The sequence below is a fragment of the Callorhinchus milii genome, unplaced genomic scaffold (genome assembly GCF_018977255.1).
Source record: "Callorhinchus milii isolate IMCB2004 unplaced genomic scaffold, IMCB_Cmil_1.0 Scaffold2, whole genome shotgun sequence".
Lineage (NCBI taxonomy): Eukaryota > Metazoa > Chordata > Chondrichthyes > Chimaeriformes > Callorhinchidae > Callorhinchus > Callorhinchus milii.
In genome coordinates, this window is record NW_024704743.1 from 25,460,521 (window position 1) to 25,483,841 (window position 23,321).

At 42.6% G+C, this 23,321-nt stretch overlaps 1 protein-coding gene across 1 annotated transcript in view; it reads left to right on the forward strand.

Annotated features, from left to right (window-relative positions):
• The window catches only part of LOC103176238 (aryl hydrocarbon receptor repressor), a 44,586-nt gene extending 21,265 nt beyond the window's left edge, over positions 1-23,321 (forward strand). Inside the window, exons 5-11 of the mRNA XM_042346178.1 lie at positions 579-668; positions 3,925-4,060; positions 5,332-5,459; positions 9,926-10,125; positions 13,319-13,425; positions 14,731-14,872; positions 18,609-23,321. Of these exons, the coding sequence (XP_042202112.1) occupies positions 579-668; positions 3,925-4,060; positions 5,332-5,459; positions 9,926-10,125; positions 13,319-13,425; positions 14,731-14,872; positions 18,609-19,866 (2,061 nt within the window). The 3' untranslated portion in view covers positions 19,867-23,321. The remainder of the gene's footprint in view (positions 1-578; positions 669-3,924; positions 4,061-5,331; positions 5,460-9,925; positions 10,126-13,318; positions 13,426-14,730; positions 14,873-18,608) is intronic.

Below are 23,321 nucleotides of genomic sequence, written 5' to 3' on the forward strand. Positions count from 1 at the left end.
CCTGGACAACAATTCCCCAAAATAAATGTGGTCATTCACTTCATGGCTGTTTGTGGGACATTCCTGCATGTAAATTGGCTTGCAGTGTAAATTGGCTACACTCTACAGTATATCTCGTGAAGTGCTTTAGTTTATTTGGGTTGGGGAGAGCAAAAATGTTGCCCCTCTTCAGCAGATCAATGGTGGAAAATAAATATTTAACAAAAAAAACAACCAAGCCACTCTAGGGCCTATAGTTTATAACAAAACAAATTGCCCAATTGAAGAATAAAAAATAATGTTGGGTCCTGGAAATCTGAAAAGGAACAAACCACTTTATTAAAGGGGTGGGCTGCCACCTGGTGGCAATAATGTCCACCAACCATACTTTTGAAACCCGCAAACATTACCCCCAAGTTATGTGCAAGAGCAAATTTTTCAGAAGTCAACACCATCTCCCTTGTTATTTGACTTTGCTGGGCTGCCACAGACTTCTACTGAAAGTCACTAAGATTTTAAGCAATGTCTATACATTGCAAATATTTTCAATGCAACATTCAACTAACGTATGGGATTGTCTCGGCTTCTCTTTGTCACAGGCACTGAACGGGTTTGTGCTGGTGGTGAGTGCGGACGGGATGATATTTTATGTGTCTCCCACAATCATTGACTATCTGGGATTTCATCAGGTAAGGAGCCACTTCTCTAAATGTTCAGCTTCTGTCACTTGTCAGGCCTGCCTCAGCTAAGGGTGCGTTCCTCACTCTCTGGGGTTTTCTGCTCCAGTGGCTAAGTTTTATACTGTACCCTTAGAAATAACTGTAATGCAAAGAAATAACATTATAAATACAAATTTTAATTTATAAAATTGCATGACAATTTCTTAGGCTCCTTCACGTCTCACACTGCAGGCTGCTGAAACCTTCATACATGCTTTCATTACATCGAGGCTCGACTACGCAAACTCACTGCTTGTTGGCCTCTCCAACTCTTCCCTCCACAGACTGCAGATCATCCAGAACTCTGCAGCCCGTGTCCTCTCCAGCACCAGGCTCCACGACCCTATCATCCGCATCCTTGCCCAACTCCACTGGCTTCCCATCACACAAGGATATAGTTCAAGATCCTGGTCCTCACCTTCAAAGCCCTCCACGGTCTTGCTGCCCCCTACCTCTCCAATCTCCTAAGCCCCAACCACCCTGTTCGCTCCCTCTGCTCCGGCCTACTTCACGTCCCCCGCCTTGCTCGCCCCACTATTGGCGGGCGGGCCTTCCGCCACTCTGCGCCCACCCTCTGGAACTCCATCCCACAGTCCGTCCGCCTTGGACCCCTCCCTTGCCTCCTTCAAGACTCATCTCAAGACCCTCCTCTTCGACCGTGCTTTCGACTTACCTGCTTCCTCCCTCCCCCCATCCCAACCCCCAGCGTGGATCCGTAACTCTTTCTGTCCAGCGCCTTGGGATGTCCTCCCGACGTGAAAGGCACTATATAAATGTAATTTTGTTGTTGTTAGACGCTCTGAGAGACAGATTTGCTAGATTTACCAAACTGAATAGAATAGCCCAGTGTATGTCGACATTTGCTTCAGTGAACAGTATAATTTCCTTGAGGTCTGACTGTTGACTTTGCTTTTGGGGGAGGTTGGGCTGTGGCACTGTGGCAAACACTATTATTAATAATAAGAATCCATATACTTGATGTCTGGTGGACATTACAAAGTGCTTCACGTAATGTAAAGTGCAGTGCATGTATTTTGTAGGTGGACATGGCAGCCAATTTGTGCACAGCAATGTACCTCAAAACAGCTATAGGACCAATTTTATCTGGGGGGATTGTTGGACATGACACCAGGAGAAACACCCTTCTCTTTTCGAATAGTGGCAAAGGATCTTTAACTCCTGAAAAGGTAGATGGGGCCTTAGTTTAACGTCTCATCCAAAGGATGACACTTCTAACAATGCAGTCCACTCCTGGAGTGTCAGCTTAGACCTGTGGCCCCTGGGCTGGAAATGGCCCACAGGGCCATCAAGAAGCAGCCTCCCTGAACGTTTGCACAAGTCTAGGTAAGTCTGTGTTCAATCAGTCGTTTCTTTTCAGTTGTTTCTTGATTGAATACTTTACGGCATAAATCAAGACATATTCAATAAAGAACATGTATTTTTCTGGGCACCACTGGCCTACTAAATGAATTCAAAGCCCCACAATCTTCTGATTCTGAGCGTGAGTTTTACGAACTGAAACAAGCGGACACACAAAACATTGTCTAAATATCTGAAGTTATCTGTCTTCTCCTGTGGGCAGCAATGCTGTACCTGTTGGATATGGGAAAACTTCAGCTTCTATATCTCTAGAAGGACATAAAAAAGCGTGGAATCACAATGGGACAAAAAACAGTCAAAAGGTTTGCCTACAACCTATCGTTAATGACAGATTTGGGATGGACTGCTTTTCTTTCCTCTTCCCCCGCCCTCAATCCAATTCTAATAATAAAATTAGATTATTATTATTACACTATTATTATTGTTTATTAGATTACTATCTAATAACCTAATAAAATTTTACCACAAAATATAGTCAATTTTCGGTGAAGTGCTTTGAGACATCTCAACGACGTGACAAGGCGTTTTATCAAATGCAAGAATTATTATCAGTGAAGAAGGGCTCCCACCACACACAGGGATTTCAGGTTCACAAATGCAGCCCTGTTTCTATTGGCGAGGATTGATCCCGAAGGAAGCAGCCTCTTCAATACTTCGTCTCCAGACGTGGTCTTAAAATTTAGATTAACAATTAGGATAAACTCAGGATAAAAGTAAAGGCATTGTCAGGCAAGGAAAAGCACTTCAGGGTCTCTCACTAAGCCGTGATACACAATGGACATTTGATACTTCTGCTGCGATGATGTGGGGAAATATTTTGAATGTTAGTGACCGTGCCAAGGTGTACAAATGTTCCGTTATTCTTTCGCGAGAGTGAGTGTTCAGCTCATTGCGTGCCGCCCCTGTGGAAAATGTGGAGAGGTTAAATATTTCTGAAGGTTTGTCATCCACAGCAGAAAGTGTTGCTGGCGGCTGGAAGGGAAACAGATATTTTTTTTTTGTTGCGTATTTTACTGCAAACTGAAGTCTAATTAATCAGACTAGGGATCAGCAGACTGTGTGTGCATGTGAATTCTGCTGGACAACATAAAGCAGTTCTCAAAGCAGTCTGCACCAAACAGCACTGAACAACAATCCAGGCAATCCTACACAGTACTGAGCTCACGATAAACAGACACACAATAGTCGAATACATAAGTCATACTATCATACTGTGGTATTCAGCAGCTGAGCCAAGTATCAGCTGAGGACATATAACAGTGGATCATTTTCCCATCAATGTACTCTAGATGGAGATAGCCTTTTACCTCTTCCTCTCCTTCCCCTGGAAGTTTGATTTGGGATATCATCTTGGATTCCATGAATCAGGCCTGACATATCGGGACTTCGAACTCGTATACTCTAGGCTGAACCCAGTGCAACATTGAGACATCCTTCTCCCCCAGGCGAAAGGCACTACAGCAATAAATAATAATCCTTGCATTTGGTATATGCCTTTGATATAGCGCTTTATCACATCTTCAAGACGTCTCAAAGCGCTTCATAGAATATACTTTAAAGTGAATTTAATGGATATTTCGTGGTAAAACAAATGCAAGAAATAGTATTATTTATTTACTATTGAGCCCTCAAGGCTAGCCTCAAATAGGACTGGGATTCTGTGGAGATATACAATAAAAAGTCTATTTTGGTTTCTATTGGCCATCACAGTGGAGGCGAGGAGAAGGGAGTCTGACCCCCACAAAGGGGCCAGGATTCTACATCTACAATGCTACCCAATGTAACAGAGCCTATTATGATGGGTTGCCACAGGTTTCACTCTGATCTCTCCCCTTTTCGCTCGCAGACTGATGTGATGCACCAGAGCGTGTTTGACTTCATCCACATAGATGACCGTCAGGAGTTCCAGAGACAGCTTCACTGGGCCATGAATCCACCACACCAGCTCTCTGGGCAGGAGCACCTGACCCAGACGGTTAACAGTGAGTGCTTTCAAATACCCCTCCTACTGATAGCTGGGACATTGCTGAGTGATAAAAGTATGCAATAATGTGCTCAGCAGGTTCACGTCCTCGCGAGGTGAAATGCGCTGTACAAAAGTGATTTGTTGTTGTTGTAATGGAGTTAAAAACATTGGGAAAATACAATTACATGCCCCGATCAAGGCTTGAGTACCAGAGGGGTAAACTTTGGAGACCCTGAATGGCCTTTTCCTTAACTTTTCTGATGCTTTTGTGAAACGCTGTAGTGTGTGATGAACCGTGCTAAGTGTTAAAAAAAATAAGCATGTGTACACCCAGCGGGGGCTCAAACGCGGTAGTTTCAAACAAAATAATAGCTGAATTCAGAAGTACTTTGTGCTGACTCATACAGATTCTCTCAAGTGTGTTGTACTTTGGAATCGGAGTTCCTGTGAGTTACTGTGATGTGTTTTACATCCCCCAGGTTGCTGGAAGATGTCCCAACTCAGATTCATTACATAAGGAATTCCATTTGAAAACATTGGATTTCAGACCACAATATTGCGTTATAGAGCTTTTGTAACAGTAATTACCGTAAAATACTTTGACGCATCAATGTTATATCAATGCGAAGATCATTATATACACAGTGGAGCCCATTATAACGTGATGTTTGGGATCCATTAGGTCTACACTGTGCCTGAACTATTCTTTTAATCATCAGGCAGTTAAGAAAGTCCCTGCAGGGTACAGTTAACACAAAGCTCATTTTAATACTTTCTGAAACGTGTGTGGAATCACACTATCGTGCACTATGTAAATACAGAGATGTGACTTGTAAACCAGTCAGATGTACTCCATGCTTACCAAAAATATAACCATGCAATACAAGTGCATGGAGTGATGCAACATACACAGTGGGTACATTTTACACTATAACGCCAGCCTTTTGGATTAGCGTTAAACTCTTATTTGTGTGTAAGATTAATAACCAGCTTCAATAGCTTCAAAGTGAGCTTCTGATAGAGTGTGGGATCCCACCACCTGAGAAGATCAGGCCCTCAGAGCATCCCTCCTCTCTTCCTGTGTGATAATAATAATAATCCTTGCATTTGATATACTGCCTTATCACCTCTTCAAGACGTCTCAAAGCGCTTCATAGATTATACTGTGAAGTTAATTGACTATATATTTTTTGTGGGAGTGAATGTGGGATGTGTGCATTTGATCACTGTTCCTGGATCTTGTGGTGCTCTCCTTGTAATCCTGAAGCTGTCTTTGATCTATTCCAGATGATGACTATCTGAGCTGTATGAAGGTTCAGGACCCCAGCTCTCTGCCGCCAGAATTTTCTCCTTTCTTGAACCGCTGCTTTATCAGCCGAGTGCGTTGCCTGCTAGACAGCACATCAGGATTCCTGGTACGTAATGCCACTGAAGGAAAGCATTCGCAAATAGGAGACTGTTGTTATCCACTAATGGTTTGAAGTTGTGAATTTAGTAATTTAGTTCCGTCATCCGGTATGTTTTCTTTGATGTGCATTCATATCGAACACCTCTCACTGTAAAGTTCTTGATATGCTACATTGCATCAGTTCCATGTGTCTAGGCTGAGAATTGAATGCAGTTGGGGGGGGTGGGGAAGGAGGGGGGAGTGGGGCTGCATTATCAGAGGTGCTATTCTTTGGGTGAGCCTTTAAAACAAAATCTCATCTGACCGTTCTTTAGGTGGATATTAAAGATCTCATGACACCATTTGAAAACAGAATTTCTACCAATGTCTTAGCCAGCAATCCTCTGAAATTGTTCATCATTCACCCCACAGCCGTGCATGGACCATCGTTGGAGCAAACGGCTGCTGTGTTTGCCTGTAAAAATAATCACTACCTGTGAATTACTTTCTGATGTGGCAAAATGCAAGTTATTTTTTGCTTTTAAGCCCGTTTTAAATCTATCTAGCTAATCTGCTATTAATTCCATGAGTTTCAGACTTCTTGAAACATTGGCCATTCGTTTCATGGCTATGTGTGGGACATTGCTGTGTGCCCAATCACTACACTTTACAGGGAAATCTTCTGATATCCCAAAGACCTTTACAGAATGGGAGGATATCCCAGAGTTTTACAATGGGGTTCCACTGTATATCAAACACGAATTCCACTGTACCAATATATAACAACCTCTGATTTAACACATATGGTGTCTCGCTTGCTTGCTAACATACTCCCAACATTTCCGAAAACACCTAGTCTGTAATACAGTATACCTCCCTCACTGTTCATAAGCAGCTCACAAGGACAACTTTGTAGACACCATTTGCTGTGAATTCACCAAATTAACATATAACAACCACAACAAATTGCATTCATATAGCACCTTTCACATTGGGAGGACATTCCAAAATGATAGTTCGGGGGATTTTACCTGGGTTAAATTCAGGAGGGTTGGGGGCCAAGGGGATGAGGGTGGGGTGGGGGAGATGTCTGAAGGTGCAATGAAAGAGGAAGGTCTTGAGATAGACCTTGAAGGAGGAGAGTGAAGGGGCGAGGCGAAGGGACTCTAGGTTGGCGTTCCAGAGAGTGGGGGCAGATACATAGACTTAAAAAATAAACTTATGGTAAATAATATTGCTACGTTGTGAAAAAATGTCAATGAGCAAATTTCAGGCACAAAGATAACTCAAGCGAACTTCATACAGTATGTACTCCAGTTGTTTCACAATGTGGTTCAAAAAAAAATCTAGGTTGAAAAATATGAACTTGCAAATCTTGCTGAATTTTTGTGCTAAACTTTTCACTTTTATGCTAAGGGAAATATTTCAGTGCACACGATGAGACTGAATGTTAGGTCAGTTCAGCCAGAGTATTTCAGGAGGCTACATGATTATGAGCAGTTCTGGCTGTCTGGTAATATTCTGCATCAGCCGCTTGTTTGCACAAAACTAAATGAAATCTGTTCTTGGCTCTGAATCTGGCAGTACTGAGTCAATCCGCCGTGGGCTAGAACTCTGGCAGTCTCACTCTAAAACCTGGTACTTCACAAAGAGTTTCAAGTCATTTAAACCGATTAGGAAGGTTATTGTTTGAGGTGTATTGTTTGAAGTGCTTTATCATGTCCAAACATCTCAAATCTCTCCACAGACAACTGCTGTCAAGTTAAATGATTGGTTGTGTAGACAAACACTTGTGATATTAATAGGTGTACTCATGACATCCAGATAAACTGGTATCTTTGTTGGTGCACCTTATACATGTTACGAGGTTAGTTTACAAGTCCTCTTCAAAATAAAAGTCTTACAGGCTGTTTTTAAGCAAACGGTGAAGAGTATTTTAAGAGTATTTTATTTTAAGAGTATTTTAAGTATTTTAAGTATTTTAAGAGTATTTTAAGAGAATAATTCATCAAATGGTAAAGAGTGAAACAGCGGGGAAACAGACCATTCAACCCATCAAGCCCGAGCTTCTGTTTCTCTCCACTCTTCTGCTCGCTCCACTGTAACTCAATATTCCTCCTCTTTAAGCATCTATCTAATTCCCTCTTTCGTGGCAGAGAATTCCATATTCTAACTACCTTCTGTGTTTTTTTTTCAACCTCCCCTTTAATTTTTTTGTGGTGATACATCATAAATTTGAACTTTCTCGTCACTGACTCTTAGACAATGGAAATAATCAATAACTGCTTAGCGTGTCCTAACTGTGCATATCTTCCCAAAATTCTCACTAAGTATGGTTTATTATTAAGCGTATTAAGCGAGCCTGAAAATTTCAGAGAAGCCTTGATTGCATTTTGCGACCATGGGAAGCAGTCTCTCCGTGATTAAGACACGGACGCAGAATTCATGGAAGTAGATCAGAAAGGAAGCCTATTTTTATTGCCGTTCCAAAGTGATCCGTACAAAGCGCCGAGGAGTTTCAACCGGGTTTTGGGCACTACCATTATTCAGAAGTTGGGTGAGGGGGAAGTGTAACCAAATCATTTTACCGCCGTGGTCTAAAATAAGGAGCGGAACGTGTTTAGGAACACTGCAGGTTTCACCACAGCGTTTTGAAGAGCGTTTGGCGCTGAAGACGAGTGGAGATAATGCCCCATGAAAAAAAATTACATCCAAAGAAAAATGAAAAACATATCCACATAATTCAGTTTAGCTGTGGTTACATGAGAGAGAGTATATTAAAGGCTGCTCTTTTGTTGGGGCTACATCTAATCATGGACTGAATTGAGGGCTGGCGAGTGATGCTGGAAGAGCGCTGTGGGTGGTTTTTCAGCAGTTTCAGTGAATTGTTTTCTGCCACTTCTCCGGCTCTCACTTCCTTTGTTTCCCAGCTCTTCGGGCTGCCAATTGATTCGCTCCCAGTAAGTGTGGTGCAAAGAGATGTTAATTGAGTCCAGTCAGATTCCAGACATTCCTGTGGCATGACTGATATTATTCCGTGCGATTGCTTGTACTAGATAATGATAAAACGGCAGACAGTTGCTAAAAGTAACCATAGAAAGAGATAGGGAACACATTCATACAATGACATTTTGCAGAATGGCTCAGTAACTGAATTAGGATCTGAATAATAATAGCCTTGCATTTGATAATAGGCTTAATGCATTTCACAGTAATTACTGTTAAGTGTAATGACTATGTATTTGTAGACGAACAGGATGACCAATTTGTACACAGCATCGTTCCAAAAACATCAGGAGATGAATGATCAATTTTGATTAGGGGATTTTTTGGCAAGGACACTGAGAGAAACTCTCTTCTCTTTCCAAATAGTGCCATGGGATCTTTAACATCCACCTGAACAGCAGACAGGTAGATCTCCATCTGGATAAAAACGTACACTATTTTCTTAGCATTTCAAAAGTGCAGCATTTGGCAAACATTCAATTTTAATTTTGAAACCTTAAAAGAACCTACAGAAAACCGGTTTCAAAATTAAGTCTGAATTTAAGAATTTGCCAAATTCCATGTGCTTTGAAATGCCAAGAAGCTAATGTAAGTCTACATCCAAATGAAATTTCCGCTCCTGGGAATCACAGTTCCCTTCAATTGTCTTTTCACCGGTGAAGTGCTTTATCACATCATCAAAACACCTTAAAACACTTTACAGGATATACTATAAAGTGTAGTGACTGTGTATTTGTTGGTGAGTGTGGCAACCAATATGTACCCAGCAAAGTCCCATAAATGCCACAAACAGTCATGAATTGAATGATCAATTTTATCTGGAGAATTATTGGCATGGGACATGGGATAAACTCACTTCTCTAAGAATGCTTGTTACACTTACAAACAGAGTATTTTTCCAAGTACTAAAATGAACGCCCTTTTTTTAAGCCAATATTTAGCCCAGCTAGTTCATTTGTTATTAATTTCATAAGTTTTTGTACCTTCTTGAAGTATCAGAAGTAGAACTCCAGTAAGTGTAATACTTTCCGAAAATACAGGACACAGTGCTCAGCTTATAGCCCTTACCCAGCAATAAAGGATTCAAAGATTTCTGATGGATTTGTGAGGTATGAATGAACTATTGCTTCTAAATCTATGTTGCTTGTTGTTTATATTGTCTGAACTTTTTATCAATGAGCATTCAATTATTTCCCCCACTGTGGATATCAGTGTGGGAAACAATGAATGAGGCCAATTTCCGTCCCCCCTCAACTTTATATGAAAAACCCAGAGGAGCATTAAACCCTGCCTGGTAGATCCATATTGGTTCAGATATCTCAGGTGATGCTAACTCATGAGAACGTGAGAAACAGTGACCCACGTAGTAGTAAATATTTAATTTGGGTGAATAACAACAGCTGCAGATGTCTTGGGGTTTTTTTTCAAAATGAGAGACCATTTGTCGTACTTTATTTGAAGTTTCCTGTCTTTGTCTCCCTCTGTCAGACGATGCAGTTCCAAGGCAAACTGAAGTACGTCCACGGGCAGAACAGGAGGACTCTGTCGGGCACTGCTCTGCCCCCCCAGTTAGGGCTCTTCTGCATCGCAGTTCCTGTGCTGCTCCCTTCCATCACCGAAATGAAACTGAAGAGTGTACTTCTCAGGGCCAACAAACTGGATCTCAGCTCCATGACACTCGATGCAAAGTAAGTGACCCAAAGTCATTTCCAATGCTTGAAACTGATTCTTACTAAATGTGTTAATGTGGCCACGTCCAAGGCATTTCAGTTGGGTTTGGGCTCTGTTCATTATTCAGAATGGGGGAATTTCAAAACAGTCTTTTATGACATTCCTTCAATAAGGAACAGAATGTGTTTACGAACACTGCAGTTTTGACCCCATCTTGTTAGCTTCAGATTTGAATAATTATCTAGAACTTTCAGAAATGTCAGGTATTTTCAGCAGGCACTGATCTTGGCCAATTTGAGAAATATTTGGAATCCATTATCGCCCATCAATGTTGCCCCCAACAGGTCACTGGGATTATTCGTTTGGCTCTCACGGTTACTATTAATAGAATATCATATATTACTGGATTCCTCAGGTTGCAATAAAATACTATCTTGATGACTTTTGTGGTATTTTGTCTAGTTTAGCAAATACAGTAGAACCCTGTTATTATGTTATTTTGTTACAAGGTGGGTTAATTCAATGTCGGTGTCCTGTGGAGCAGCAACCAGCTCCTGCAGACCTTAATAAGGAATCCTGTTAAAAATGAATCCCACAACTGTGAGTCCAATGTTAATACTTCTCGAGGAGGAGGTAGCATTTGTTTTGTGGCCTGGACCACTGACAGGAAAAATGAGGAAGAGATCATTCTCATTCCCTGTCATACCTCTCAAATGTCCCGTAATATCCATGTGTTAAATCTTTCCCGGGGGGTAACCTTTTGGATATTCCTTAATTAAATAAATAAATACGTTAAATAAAATGATAATTTTAGTCGAGGAGAGTGCCTTGGACCTGCAATGCTGGGAAAGAAATATTTTTTAAAAATCGCAGAGCTTAAAATTTACAAAATAATAATCACTTGAAGTGGTGGGTGACAGAACCTCAGAAGGAAGAACACACTTATCTGTTGTGGTGTGCTGATAATTCACACCAGCATTACTTTACGCACGAAGTAAAAGATACCCTTCTCCCACTGCAAAAATGACCCAATAATTCCACCTTTCTATGGCTGATACCTTTAGCATCAATAGAATGCTCAAGTACTCTAACATGCTACCCCACGTAAAGGGCGATTGCCTGTACTAGATAAAATGCTTTATAAATGCAAGTTGTTGTTGCTGTTCTATTTTTTCTGTAAGATTATGCTATGTTGATTCCATTATCCCAGCATTCCCCAAACTGTTATAATAACCAACCTATTGACGCTCCAGGATCCGTGGACAGGTTGGTTACTCCTTGTATACTACATGTACCTGGACATTGGACTCAGGATGGAATTGAGGTGGTTTGCCCAGTAGAAAGAGCTTCCGTGAATTTTGGGACTCTGATATCCGTGGTTCAGAGGTTAATCAGAGGTGTCAGCCAAGTTCATTTGGTAGGATTCTCGCCTCTAAGTCAGATGTTTGTGGGTTCAAGTCCCATGAACTCATGGGACTGGTTGACACCAATACAGTCCTTGGGGTGCGCTACATTGTCAGAGGTACTATCTTTTGGATCCTTCAAACTAGAGTCCCATCTGTATGTTCAGATAGATGTTAAAGATCCCATGGCATTATTTGAAAGCAAAAAGGGTTTCTGCTCTACAATTCCCCAGATAAAATTGTTTATTCACATCATGGCTATCTTTTTGACATTGCTTTACGTAAATTTAATACTAAATAGTATTAGTATGGATTATTGTAGGATTCATTTCTAAAAAGGATTCTCACCTGCAAAATTGTTGCATTGAATGAATCACCAGATCCACCATCGCCATCTAGTGGAAATTGGAGACACTCCATGTAAACACATATTAAACAAACACTATTTTAGGTTGACACAGGAATTAAGAGACCTGAAGCTCAATAGATACTCCTTAGAGGGGAATCCCCAATGATCAGTGAATGACGGCATCACCTGATTCAGCACTAAGGCCACACAGATCAATAAACTACAGGTTCAAATCCCAGTCTATGCTGAATTAACTATCTCAGCTCCAGCAGTAAGTGGGGTATTTCAATTATTGCCTGAATATTAAGGAGGGAAATATCAGCCAGGCTTTCTTTCTTCTCTGGATCGCTCACTAGAAGTCCCTGCTGGTAGGTGTTCATGTTGACCCTGAGTGAGGACAAAGTTGGGCTTGGCTCTGAATGCCCCCACCCACCGGTAGAATAACTGCCAACTCTCACTGTCAGGGCTCACATCTGGTTACTTCAGGAAAAGTATTGGAGGCCAACCTGCACCTGTGAAGCTGTGTCCCAGTAGAATGAAAAATGAGGAGAGAGAGAAGTAAAGAGGAAGTGATTGTTCAGTGAGCTGTGTCTTCAATTCCAGGAGGTGTGTTATTATCTGTGGAAGTTGGCTGAAAATGCCTCTCTCCACCACAGCTTTCACTTTTCTTCTTTTAGCCACAATCCCTTTAAGTCAATAATTCCTCAGTGGTGTTGAGGGTTTGTGATGACCATTTTATCTCTCCACTTCCAAAGAAACGTTAAAATGTACAGCGTAGAAAGAGGGCATTTGACCCGTCAAGTCTGCACCTGCTCTCAGAGCAAGCTGTTTTATTCAATCGCACTGCCCCACCCTATCCCCATATCAGTTCAAGCCTCCATCATCCCTGTCTGCTTTCCCTCTTGAAATCCACAATGGACTCTGACTCTACCCCTTACGTGACAGAGCATTCCATATCCCAACAACTCAAGAATGAGATTGTGGGAAATAAAATGCTGTAAAATCTCAGTTTTGAGAGAAGATGACTCAGATGGAAAAGACCGGGACACTGGACTTATTTAAAAAGCAGGTGATGCTGTAGGGTGGGTGTTCTGGACTGATGTGAACAGGTTTCATCCAGACCAATCTTGTGATCTTGTGAAAAATGCACTTGTAAGCATCGCACCTGAGGTCTGAAATTCCCTCAATTCTTAATCTGTGAGAGAATTATACCCTCAATTTGAGATTGTGCAGAATTCTTGGAAAATTCTCAACTTAAGTCTTATTTGGAAGTGTTTTTTTTCTGCAGTTTGTAACAAACAACTGCTTCCCAATGACTGAATGACTGAATTAGAACATCTCTGCTTAAACCCAGCCAGCCACCAGCACCCAGGAACAAATGCTTCTCGTGAATCATTTACCCAGTGACTCTGTTGAGTGATTTTCTGGAGCACTGACCCTGTTTGTTTTCATATCCAGGGACAAAGCAGCTGCTGGGTTGTCTGAAGATGAGCTGAGGACAAGGTCTGGCTGCCACTACCTCCACTTTGCAGACATGCTGTATTGTGCTGAGAACCACATCAGAAGTGAGTTGCACTCTTTGCATCCCTGTCAATGATGGCGTTTCCTGTAGTTGTGCGTCTGTAGAGAGAGAGAGAGAGAGAGAGAGACACAAATGAGCTGAATTTTTATTTCTCCGTACGTGCTTCTTCTGTCCTATTGTCCTGAAGTCATGATTCATGCTAGGCATAGTTCTGTGGTGGCTGGGCGCTCCATGGTACCTCACATAACTCGTCATTCTCTGTGTGTGAGACCAGATAGAGCATTACCACCAGGCTCAATGTCCTCCCATGCACTTAACAACAGGGATCACTGAATAGTCATAAAATATAGAATCCCTGCCTTTCCCTGGCCCAGCAGTATTGTGTTCATGCTTAGCTAGTTTTTCAGTCTACGTTCCCTTAGGTCTCTGCACCAGTCCCAGAGATACATACATAGATTCCTAGACCTAGATGATTGAAGAAAAGTTCAAAGGTCTATCAAGTTCACTCCTGGAGAATTCTTCCTCCCAATCTAACCACCTCACAATATACACCTGCACATCTTGCCTGTTGCTACCACTTTCTCCCCCCTGGATAGCTGACACTCCCTGGCCAGATGGCTGAAACGGGAAGGTTGTCGCTTAAATAATTAAGGATGCAAGCCACGATGCTAGACCCCAGTATTAGCCCAGGAGAGACTGAAAAAGCAAACCCAGAACTAGACTTTAGGAGGCACCAAGACAATAGAACAAGATGCCATAGGTTTAGAATTGCAAAGGGCAACTCCAGGACAGACATCAGGAAGATTTTCTCTCTTCAGGTGGTAATTATCAACAGGTCGACAGGAAGGGTGGTTGAGGCCAGAACACTAGACTCATTTAAAATCAGCTTGATGAGGTGATGGGGGAATGGCAGGGTGGGTATTCTGCATGGATGAGATCAGATGGGCAGAAAGGGCCTTCTTCATCCAGACCAATCTTGTTTACAATATGCTTCTGGGGGAGGAAGGGGGTAGTTACTGTTTGGAGGAGGAGGCAGTAACAGGACTGTAGAGATAAGGGAGAAAAACATTTTTCTGTAATGAGGTATCAATGTAGGGGAGTCAAAGTCTGATATCAAAAATAGCAAGCTCCTGCCATACTTTGCAAGCACTAGACTATATTCATGTGAATATATCCTCACTCTTTGCTGATCAACAAAATAGCCCATTCGCCCATTTTTCATGTTAAAACTAATGGATACAGTAGTAGACCATTACTGGACTCTTCTCAATAAAGGAGCAATGTACACAAGGGAACACAAAAGTGGGCCTGATTCAAGCATTGAGAAGTCGCTTTCATATCTCCTTAGTGGTGAAGAGTGGAGAGAATGGGCTTACAGTCTTCCGAGTGCTCACAAAGGACGGCCAGTGGGTTTGGCTTCAAGCGAATGGCCGTCTGCTCTGTAGAAACGAGTGGCCGGACTACACCCCTGTGCTACCAGAAGACCTCAAGTAAGTTCCCTTTTTAATTATCAAGAAGTTGAAAGGGTTTCTCTTTCGGGAAATGTGTGATAGTTCATCCATATTTCAGCACAAAAGGAGTTTGAACAGTTCCTGACCATTCATCAGAGGGTGAATGTGCAAATGGACAGTGTGTGGTTCATAATACCTGCACTGTTCTGAGGACGAGGCTCCTCTTGTTGATGCAAAATACTACAGTTTTAGAAATGGTGGATGACGGTGAGCACTTGGGCTACTTAAACTCAGTGGCTTTGCCAATTTTATAAACGCGTTTTCAACTTGTAGCTAAAGTCTTATAATAATAATAATCCTTGCATTTGATATAGCGCCATATCACATCTTCAAGACGTCTCAAAGCAATTCACAGTATATACTGTAAAGTGTAGTGACTGTATATTTTGTGGGCGAAACCCGTCAGCCAATTGCACACAAAAGTGTCCCACAAACAGTCATGGATTGAGTGACCAAATTATTATTATTTTGGAGGGATTATTACCTCCGGAAAAGCAATCTGTCAATTAACTAACAACCAGATACATTAATTGATGGAGAACAGCAGTATGGATTCATAGGAGGCCTGAGAAATAGTGCTCGCCATCTAAATACTTTTTTTTATCATTAACAATAATAATCCTTCCATTTGAAGCAGTGCTTTTCATGTTGGGATGATGTCCTATAGCTTAGTGATTAGAGCACTCACCTTGCAAGCGAGAGGACCTGTGTTCGATTCCCATGTTGGGCTGGTTTCCTTGTTGGGCAAGTTTCCTTACTTCAAATGCCTCTGTTTACATAGCAGTAAGTAGGAACCCAGTTGTTAGTCGATTGGCGGATTGCACTTCCAGGGGTAATAATCCCTTCAAAACATTTTTTTACAAAAAATTATTATTTGGTCACTCAGTCCATGATTGTTTGTGGGACACTGCTCTGCGCAATTGGTCCTGCCAGCATCACCCACAAAATATACAGTCACTACACTTTAGAGTATATTCTGTGAAGTGCTTTGAGACATCCCGAAGACATGATAAGGCACTACATCAAATGTAAGTATTATTATTATTATTACGTCTCAAAATGCTTCACAGGATTTATTGTAAAGTGAAGTTAGTGACTGTGTATTTGTAGGTGAATGTGGCAGCCGGTTTGCACACAGCAGTATCCCACACTCAGCTATGAAGTGAGTGACCAATTTTATTTGGAGGGTTTTTGGCCAGGACACTGGGAGAAATTCTCTTCTCGCTTTGAGTAGTGCCATGGGATCTTTAACATCCACTTGACCTGGTTTAACATCTCATCTGCAAGATGGCATCTCCGACAACTTAGAGATTACTTCCCTACTCTGGTTTGTGAAAATACAAAGCAGCTCACCAGTGTACACATAATCTCTCTGTTTCTCTCAGTGGCTCTGCTCCATTATTATTTATGATTAGTGCTGGATTTTGGCCCTTTTTATGTCTTTGCAATTTTCCTCTCCCCCCCCCCCCCCCACGCATCCCCGCCCCAACAGACACATCTAATCCCTATTTATAGCAATGATGTCCTCCACTGCTGCTTAGAAGTGCATTCCTCTGGTTAGTTCCGAGGCGAGTAACCTAAGACTCGTTGGAAATTTCAGGCCTTCGATGTTCTTTTTGGTGAATGAATGGTTAACACAGGCTGGTTAAGTGAGAGGAGTGCGTGCGAAGCAGAGAAGTAACACCACAAACCCATTCTGCTCCCTGCAGTGCTGCGTGTCTCTCAGAGGATTGCAGCACGGCTTCCACTGCAAACCATCAAGAAGAAAATTGTGTTAATCTGTTCAATGAAGATGTTCCATTAAGGAACTCCTCTGTGGTTTAAACTCTTTTTTTCTCTCTTTGCACTTACATTTTTCCATTTGCTAGTCTTTGGTAAGTGAAACTTGCAGCTGATACTATGGTCGGAGAGAAATTAAGAGGTGCCTGTTATACAACAATAACAACAACTTGGATTTATATAGTGCCCTCCACGCCGGAGGGCGTCCCAGAGCGCTTTACAGTAACGGATCCGGGGGCCGAGCCAGGGGAATGGGGAGGAAGGTGATCAAAGGTGCCTTCGAAAAGAAAGGTCTTCAGCAGAGACCTGAAAATGGGAAGGGAGGGAGCGAGACAAAGGGAGTGAGGAAGGCAGTTACAGAACCTCAGGGCATAGTGGCTGAAGGCACGGCCACCAAGGGTGGAGCGGAGGACTCGGGGGACGAGGAGGAGGCCAGACCTGGAGGAACGAAGGCAATGGGTACTGTTTTGAGGAGAGAGGAGGTCAGAGAGGTAGTGGGGTGCAGAGAAGTGCAGGGACTTGAATACAAGGGTGAGGATTTTGAAATTGATCCTCTCTGGGACAAGCAGCCAGTACAGTCTGGCAAGGACTGGGGTGATCGGTGAGCGGAGTTTTGTGCGGATAAGATTGCGGGCGGCAGAGTTTTGAATGATTTGGATTTTATGGATGGTAGTGGATGGGAGACTGGCGAGGAGGGCATTAGAGTAGTCCAGCCGAGAGGTGATAAAGGCATGGACCAGGGTTTCAGCGGCTTTTGGGGAGAGGTATTGGCGGAGACGGGCAATGCGTCAGAGGTGGAAGAAGGCGGTGCTGGTGAGGGACCGGATGTGGGGGAGGAAGGATAATTGGGGGTCGAACCTGACGCCTAGATTGCGTAGGTATAAAAGTGTAGTTATAAAAGTGGGTAGGAGGTTTCAGGGAAGATTGCTTTGTGCTCTGGTCACTTCCTTTTCCCCCTGAGATGGCGATGTGAGTCCATATTAGTGTTGGCTGTTGGAGGCAATCCACAGGCATGGAGATGCATGCAGTATGCCAGTAACTCTGTTTGCTGCACTGATAGTATTTCCATTGATTTTTGCAAATGGCTTAAATGCATCAAACCATCATTCTGTGTGAGGAGAGATGGGAGGGGAAGAATATGACCTATTGGACCAGAAGTCCTAGTAGTAAATAGGAACCTGGTTGTTAGTCGATTGGCGGATCCCTTTTCAGGGAGTAATAGCCACCTTCTGAGGACAATAAATGCTGGTTCTGCCAGTGTCACCCACATCTTTAGCTCCTCTCAGTCACACTCTTGACACACATGGTAAAGGGTTCCCTCACTGCGTTAAATAATTGCATTAGCGCCCACATGGTCTGTTGAAGGGTACGAGGGATGGAGGATACTTTGGGACTAGCCAGGTGAATGGCAGTGTTCTTTTCTGCTCCACGCAATAAACATACACTCACGTTAGTATCTGATACATGCCAAAACCCATCACCATGATTAAGAGTATCTAACCAGACATAATTAGTCCAGCTCTACGAGTTAGGGCTCTATCGTGCACGGTTAACAGGAGCTGAGTGAGAAGTATCCCTGCCCCCCAGTGTCTGTCTCGCCCCTCATGCTCATGAGCCAGGCTGGTTGTGCTGTCATCAGCAGTGCCCAGGAGTACTGCAGACTTGCCTGGTTCAGGAACTGGGTTACCTGAGACCATCACAGAGGGCTGGCTCGATTCCAACATTCCTTCACCAAGGACGTCAGCTTAGAACCAGTTCAGCTACAAGGAGACGCCGCTTACCTTCCCCCTCCACCCCGGAGGACAGTAATAAATCCAATGATAAGTTCACTAGCTGGGATTGCTCTCAACCTGAAGTGCTATTGTGACTTATTCTCCACCTTTTTATCGAGGACTTGTGTACATTATATTGTTTTTCATTGATCCTATTTTCACAGACAGATAGAGGAAACTGAAGAAAGAGAGAATACGAGAAAAGTGTTCAGGGAAGATCGATTAACCGGCACCGGTGTTGGTCTGCCATACAGTGACTGCAGTGAAACATCCCTACCACTAAAACATCTGTTCAGTCAGCAGCTGGCAAAAGCCACGAACGAAGGGAGGGAAGCAAAGTGCACACCTATTCAAGGTGAAAGTGCTGCCGGTCAAGAGGAGCCGCTCAATTTCTGCACCTCATTTTCCAGGGCTCACAAAGCTTCTATCACGCACAACTTGTGGGTATCGGAACACTCCAGGGACTCGTCAAACTCACAGCCCTTGAGAGCCATGCAGAGGCTCAGTAACGTTCCCATCAGGATGCCAAGGACTTTGGGTAACAGGGGAAGGCCGCTCTGTGAGCCTCAGCACAGGGGGAACAGCCAGGCCTCCAATATCCCCAACCAGCCTCAGGGCTTTGGCAGCATTGGGGAGGAGGTGGAGTCTTATGGTGCCCTGCACCATATTGATTTGGAGAGCTACCCCGGGCAGAGCTGCAAGTCGGAGGGCACACTGGTGCCCTCTGAGCACAGCCATCAAAGAGGCAGAGAGACGCCCACAACCTATTGCAATCCCCAGATGTTCCCCGGGGTGCACATCAAAAGCGAGTATGATGCTGAGCCAGAGAACAGGCCAGACCTAACCATCGGAACGCCGGACCGTTTGTGGGCTGACGGTAGAGAAATGGGGAAGAACACAATGGCGAGCTACACCTATCAGCCACCTTTCAAGGTTAATCCCAACGTTTTGGAACAGGTGCCACCCTCTAAGAAACTGAAGGGCGTCTTCCACCAACAGTACTGTAGGGTGGGCCCGGCAAAGGATCCCAACACCTGGACCACAAGCAGCATTTGTAGCCTCAATAGCCCTTTGAAACCCAATAAAGACTTGACACACCTTGGTTCCCAGACACACTTTGGTTCCCAGACAGCTGCTCATTCACATTGCATTCACAGCAACCAGCACGTTGACTGTCAAGAAGGGCAGACTTATCTCCACCACACTTTGGAAGACAAAGGTCTGAGCCAGGAGTCATGTAGGCTACCAAGGCAGTTCAACAGACATGATCTAGTCCACACAGTCATCAAACGGGAGCCCGCAGCCTCTCCCCCTTGGTGCCCTGAGGATCCCCACAACATACAGACGGCATTCCAGAGAAATATGCCCAACTGTTTGCTGAATTCATTGACTCACAAAATCACCCAGAATGCTTATTTGTAATTCAGCTTTTTTTAAGAAATAGCAAAAGAGCATTCTTTATCCAAAGCTACTTACCAATGAGACTGTTTCTTCAGAAGTATTCTTGTGTTGTCTTTGTCACAGACCCTGATGTATTGCTCATCATAGCATCATTTAGATGGATTGTTTTTTACTCAAAAAAAATTTAAATTTGCTTTCTGATTTTTTTTGCATATTAGTGAATATTAATCATTGAAGCCCGGGGAGAGAGTGGCGAGAAAGGCATTTCATTGAAATGGTTGAAAAGGACTGACTTTCAATTGGGGCAGATCAGTTTCCCATCTGAAATATGTACAGTTAGAACTGAAGCCAGTTTATGCCAAGTCCAGGGTTGTCTGGCGCAAAGGGAGATTTACTACCTCTTTTTTATGTTTCTTTCCTTCAGATTTTCTTTCCTCAAGAAGCAAACTCACATTGGGGTAGACTCCTACCCCTGATTCTTTAGTGGCCATTCTTTGACTATGATCCTGGGCAGTGAGTCACACACATCCACACACATGCATTTTACATCAAGGGAGGCTTCATACGAATATCAGGAATGGGAGGTCCTCAATGGACCATCTCATCCTTCTCTAGCCTAGGAAAGCTTATACCAATTGTAGAAGCCCTATTTTTGCATTGATGGAGAGAATCAAGATTCCATCCCCTTTGGATGGATCTGTCACTAATGTCAACCAAAGGTGTATAATGCTCAATGGAATAGTTCCTGAGAGATGACGATGAACTTGAGACTTTCCTGGTCTTTATCATAAGTATTGTAAGTTACCATAAGTAACATAACACATTTGGCCACTGCCTTATGTACCATTCTTTATATTCTTACAGTTGTTCTTATGCCTTTTCTCTTTGTTCCTAAGTGATGCCCCTGTTGATCTGCATGACTGAGAGATAGCAACTTACAGGTGTGTGTCCTGCCTTCTGTTAGCTTCCAGTATCCCACTGGTGTTCCACACCCCTGCTACCTTGTGCGGCTTAGAGTTTTTCAGTACAGCAGACTCCCTTCCCCCCACTTCACCCCACTTCATCCCATCCGGAGGTGGTCCTTCAGCCCAAATAGCAGCTATTTTCCACAAGTGGAAAGAATAAGACGAAGTATCTTCACACCAAATAAAAGAGGTCGGGGGTCAGTGTGTATAGTGCCCCGCTGTTGATACAATACTTGTGCATACTCCCCCATTTACTACTTGCCGACCTAATCATCCACACAGGGGTACACAGTTGACGCATGGTGATGTTGACACTGAAAATTTTTATTTTTGATACAATCACTGGGATGATAATTCTAATTCACTCCAAAATTCCACCTCTTCTCATGAAGGGTTGGCTCATGCGAAGGTAAACTTCCGCAGTAGCTAGCCATCTCTTGGTACCTTAGCCAAGTGATCATTCCTCATGTATCAGCTTTGAGAATGAGTGCTACCTGGTTATTTAATCATTGTGCCTTCGTAGCCAAGTTTGGTTCTGTCCTCACCTGATGTCTCCGCATGTCCACTTTTCAGCGGGGATTTGGACGGCCATCAGGGGCAGGATTCAGACTGGTTATTCACTCCTTAGAGCAAAGACACCAGTGCTTAGTATAACTCCTCACTGTTGTCCCAATTGAGATGAACTCTTCAGCAAAGACCAAGCTATGAAACCTCTGTAAGGCAGTTTCACACAAGGCAGTGGCTTTGCCAACTGAGGTTGAGAGGAGCTGATTAACACAACTCATTCTTCCCAGCTTCCCAAGACTTCCTCCGTCTTCCATTCCTTATATAATCCATAGATACCTAAACCCCAAAGCTTTGTATCACCTGAACACTACTTATTATAATAATAATAATAATAATAATAAGAAGAAGATTTGTCAGCTAGTGTTTCTAAACTTAGTGGCATTCTATACAATTGGTCTGGGGCACTTCACTTAGGTTTCTTAATGAAAGTAAATGTAGAAGCATTTGAGCAGGATGACATTTTACCGACTGCTAGCATTTTATTCAAGTTGAGGATCATTGACTGGATATGAAAACAGTAAACATATGAAGAAAGCCATATACTGTACTTGTACATGTTTATCTAGTTTCAACATATATTATGACATCCTTATTCCTGGTCAACATTATTGCTCATATCTGCTTTGTTTTTTTAAATATTTGTGGGAATTTGGGTGCTTTTTCAGGTGCAGGGAACATTCTGTTTTTTGCGCCCAGTGTCAGCATTGAACACTCCTAGGCTAAGAAGAGCAAAGCCACATGCACAGAACACAAGGACATAAGAATTTGCTTGTCGAAAGAAGACTAAGGTCCACCATACTGGCAGTCGTGTGCACTAGTCATGTCCCAAACTATATATTGTATCCCGTGCTATTATTTTCGAACAGAATAACAGTGCAGCAACTCTACTCAGCTTCCAATAAGGTTCAATATGCCTTAACCCCAACTGCACCAGTATAACATTTTTCAATGTTTAGACTACCTGTCCCTGACCTCTCAGCATGAGACTGCCAAACCTCAGGGCAGTTTTGTATCTACTTTGCATTTTTATACTTGTTTATTCTAATTTTGTAAACCCTTGAGGACTACAACAGACTTTCTGCACAAACTGCAGATGAATGCAGGGTCAGAAATGCCAACTGCTACAAATTTCTAAACGTATTGTATGATATTCAGCATTGTGTGTTTACAGAATTGTCACTCTTTTAGAGATTATGCAATGCCAGTTAAGTGCTTTTGAAAAGCTTGAAAGGACAGATATTGCTCAAAAGGAGTTAAGACATTTTAATTTCGTCAACAGATAACCCTAGCACATCATTCATCCAATATGGGTCACCCACTTCTGATGACGAGATGTTAGAGATATTCTGAGAAGTATAGCTCTTTTTTTCAGATCCTAATCATTACCCATTAATTACATATTGCGCTGATAATTGACTGGGGTTTTACCCAGTTTGAAAGCGCTGCAAGAGATTTTTCTTTGTTAGGGTGGATTTCTCAGGAAAAGCATAGAGACCAGTCCTTTTCTTTTCATACAAAGAATTTACTTCAGAATCTTTTCCTGGACATCCTCCATGTCCCACTGGTGAGTGCATTAAAATCTTAGTCGGGAAATTTGCAGCATTTCATCAAATATACTCTGTGATAATTATCATATTTTTTCCTATAAAACACACCATAACTAGACTTCACAGTAAAGCCTCATGAAGCGCTTTGAGAATTTAGGGCAATGTAATAATTTGCTATATCAAATGGAATATTTTTTAATATAATTCTCACAAGGAATCCATAATGAAATGTTTAAAATTTCATCCGAATATTTCACCTTTTTATCTGCAAATGGCTGGCTTGGTTTCACCCCCTACATTGTATCAGATTTTGGATTCCTGACCAAGAACATCAGAACATTAAAGAAACTAATTTTTTAAAAAAAACAATAAAATATTCGTACATATTTTATCACAA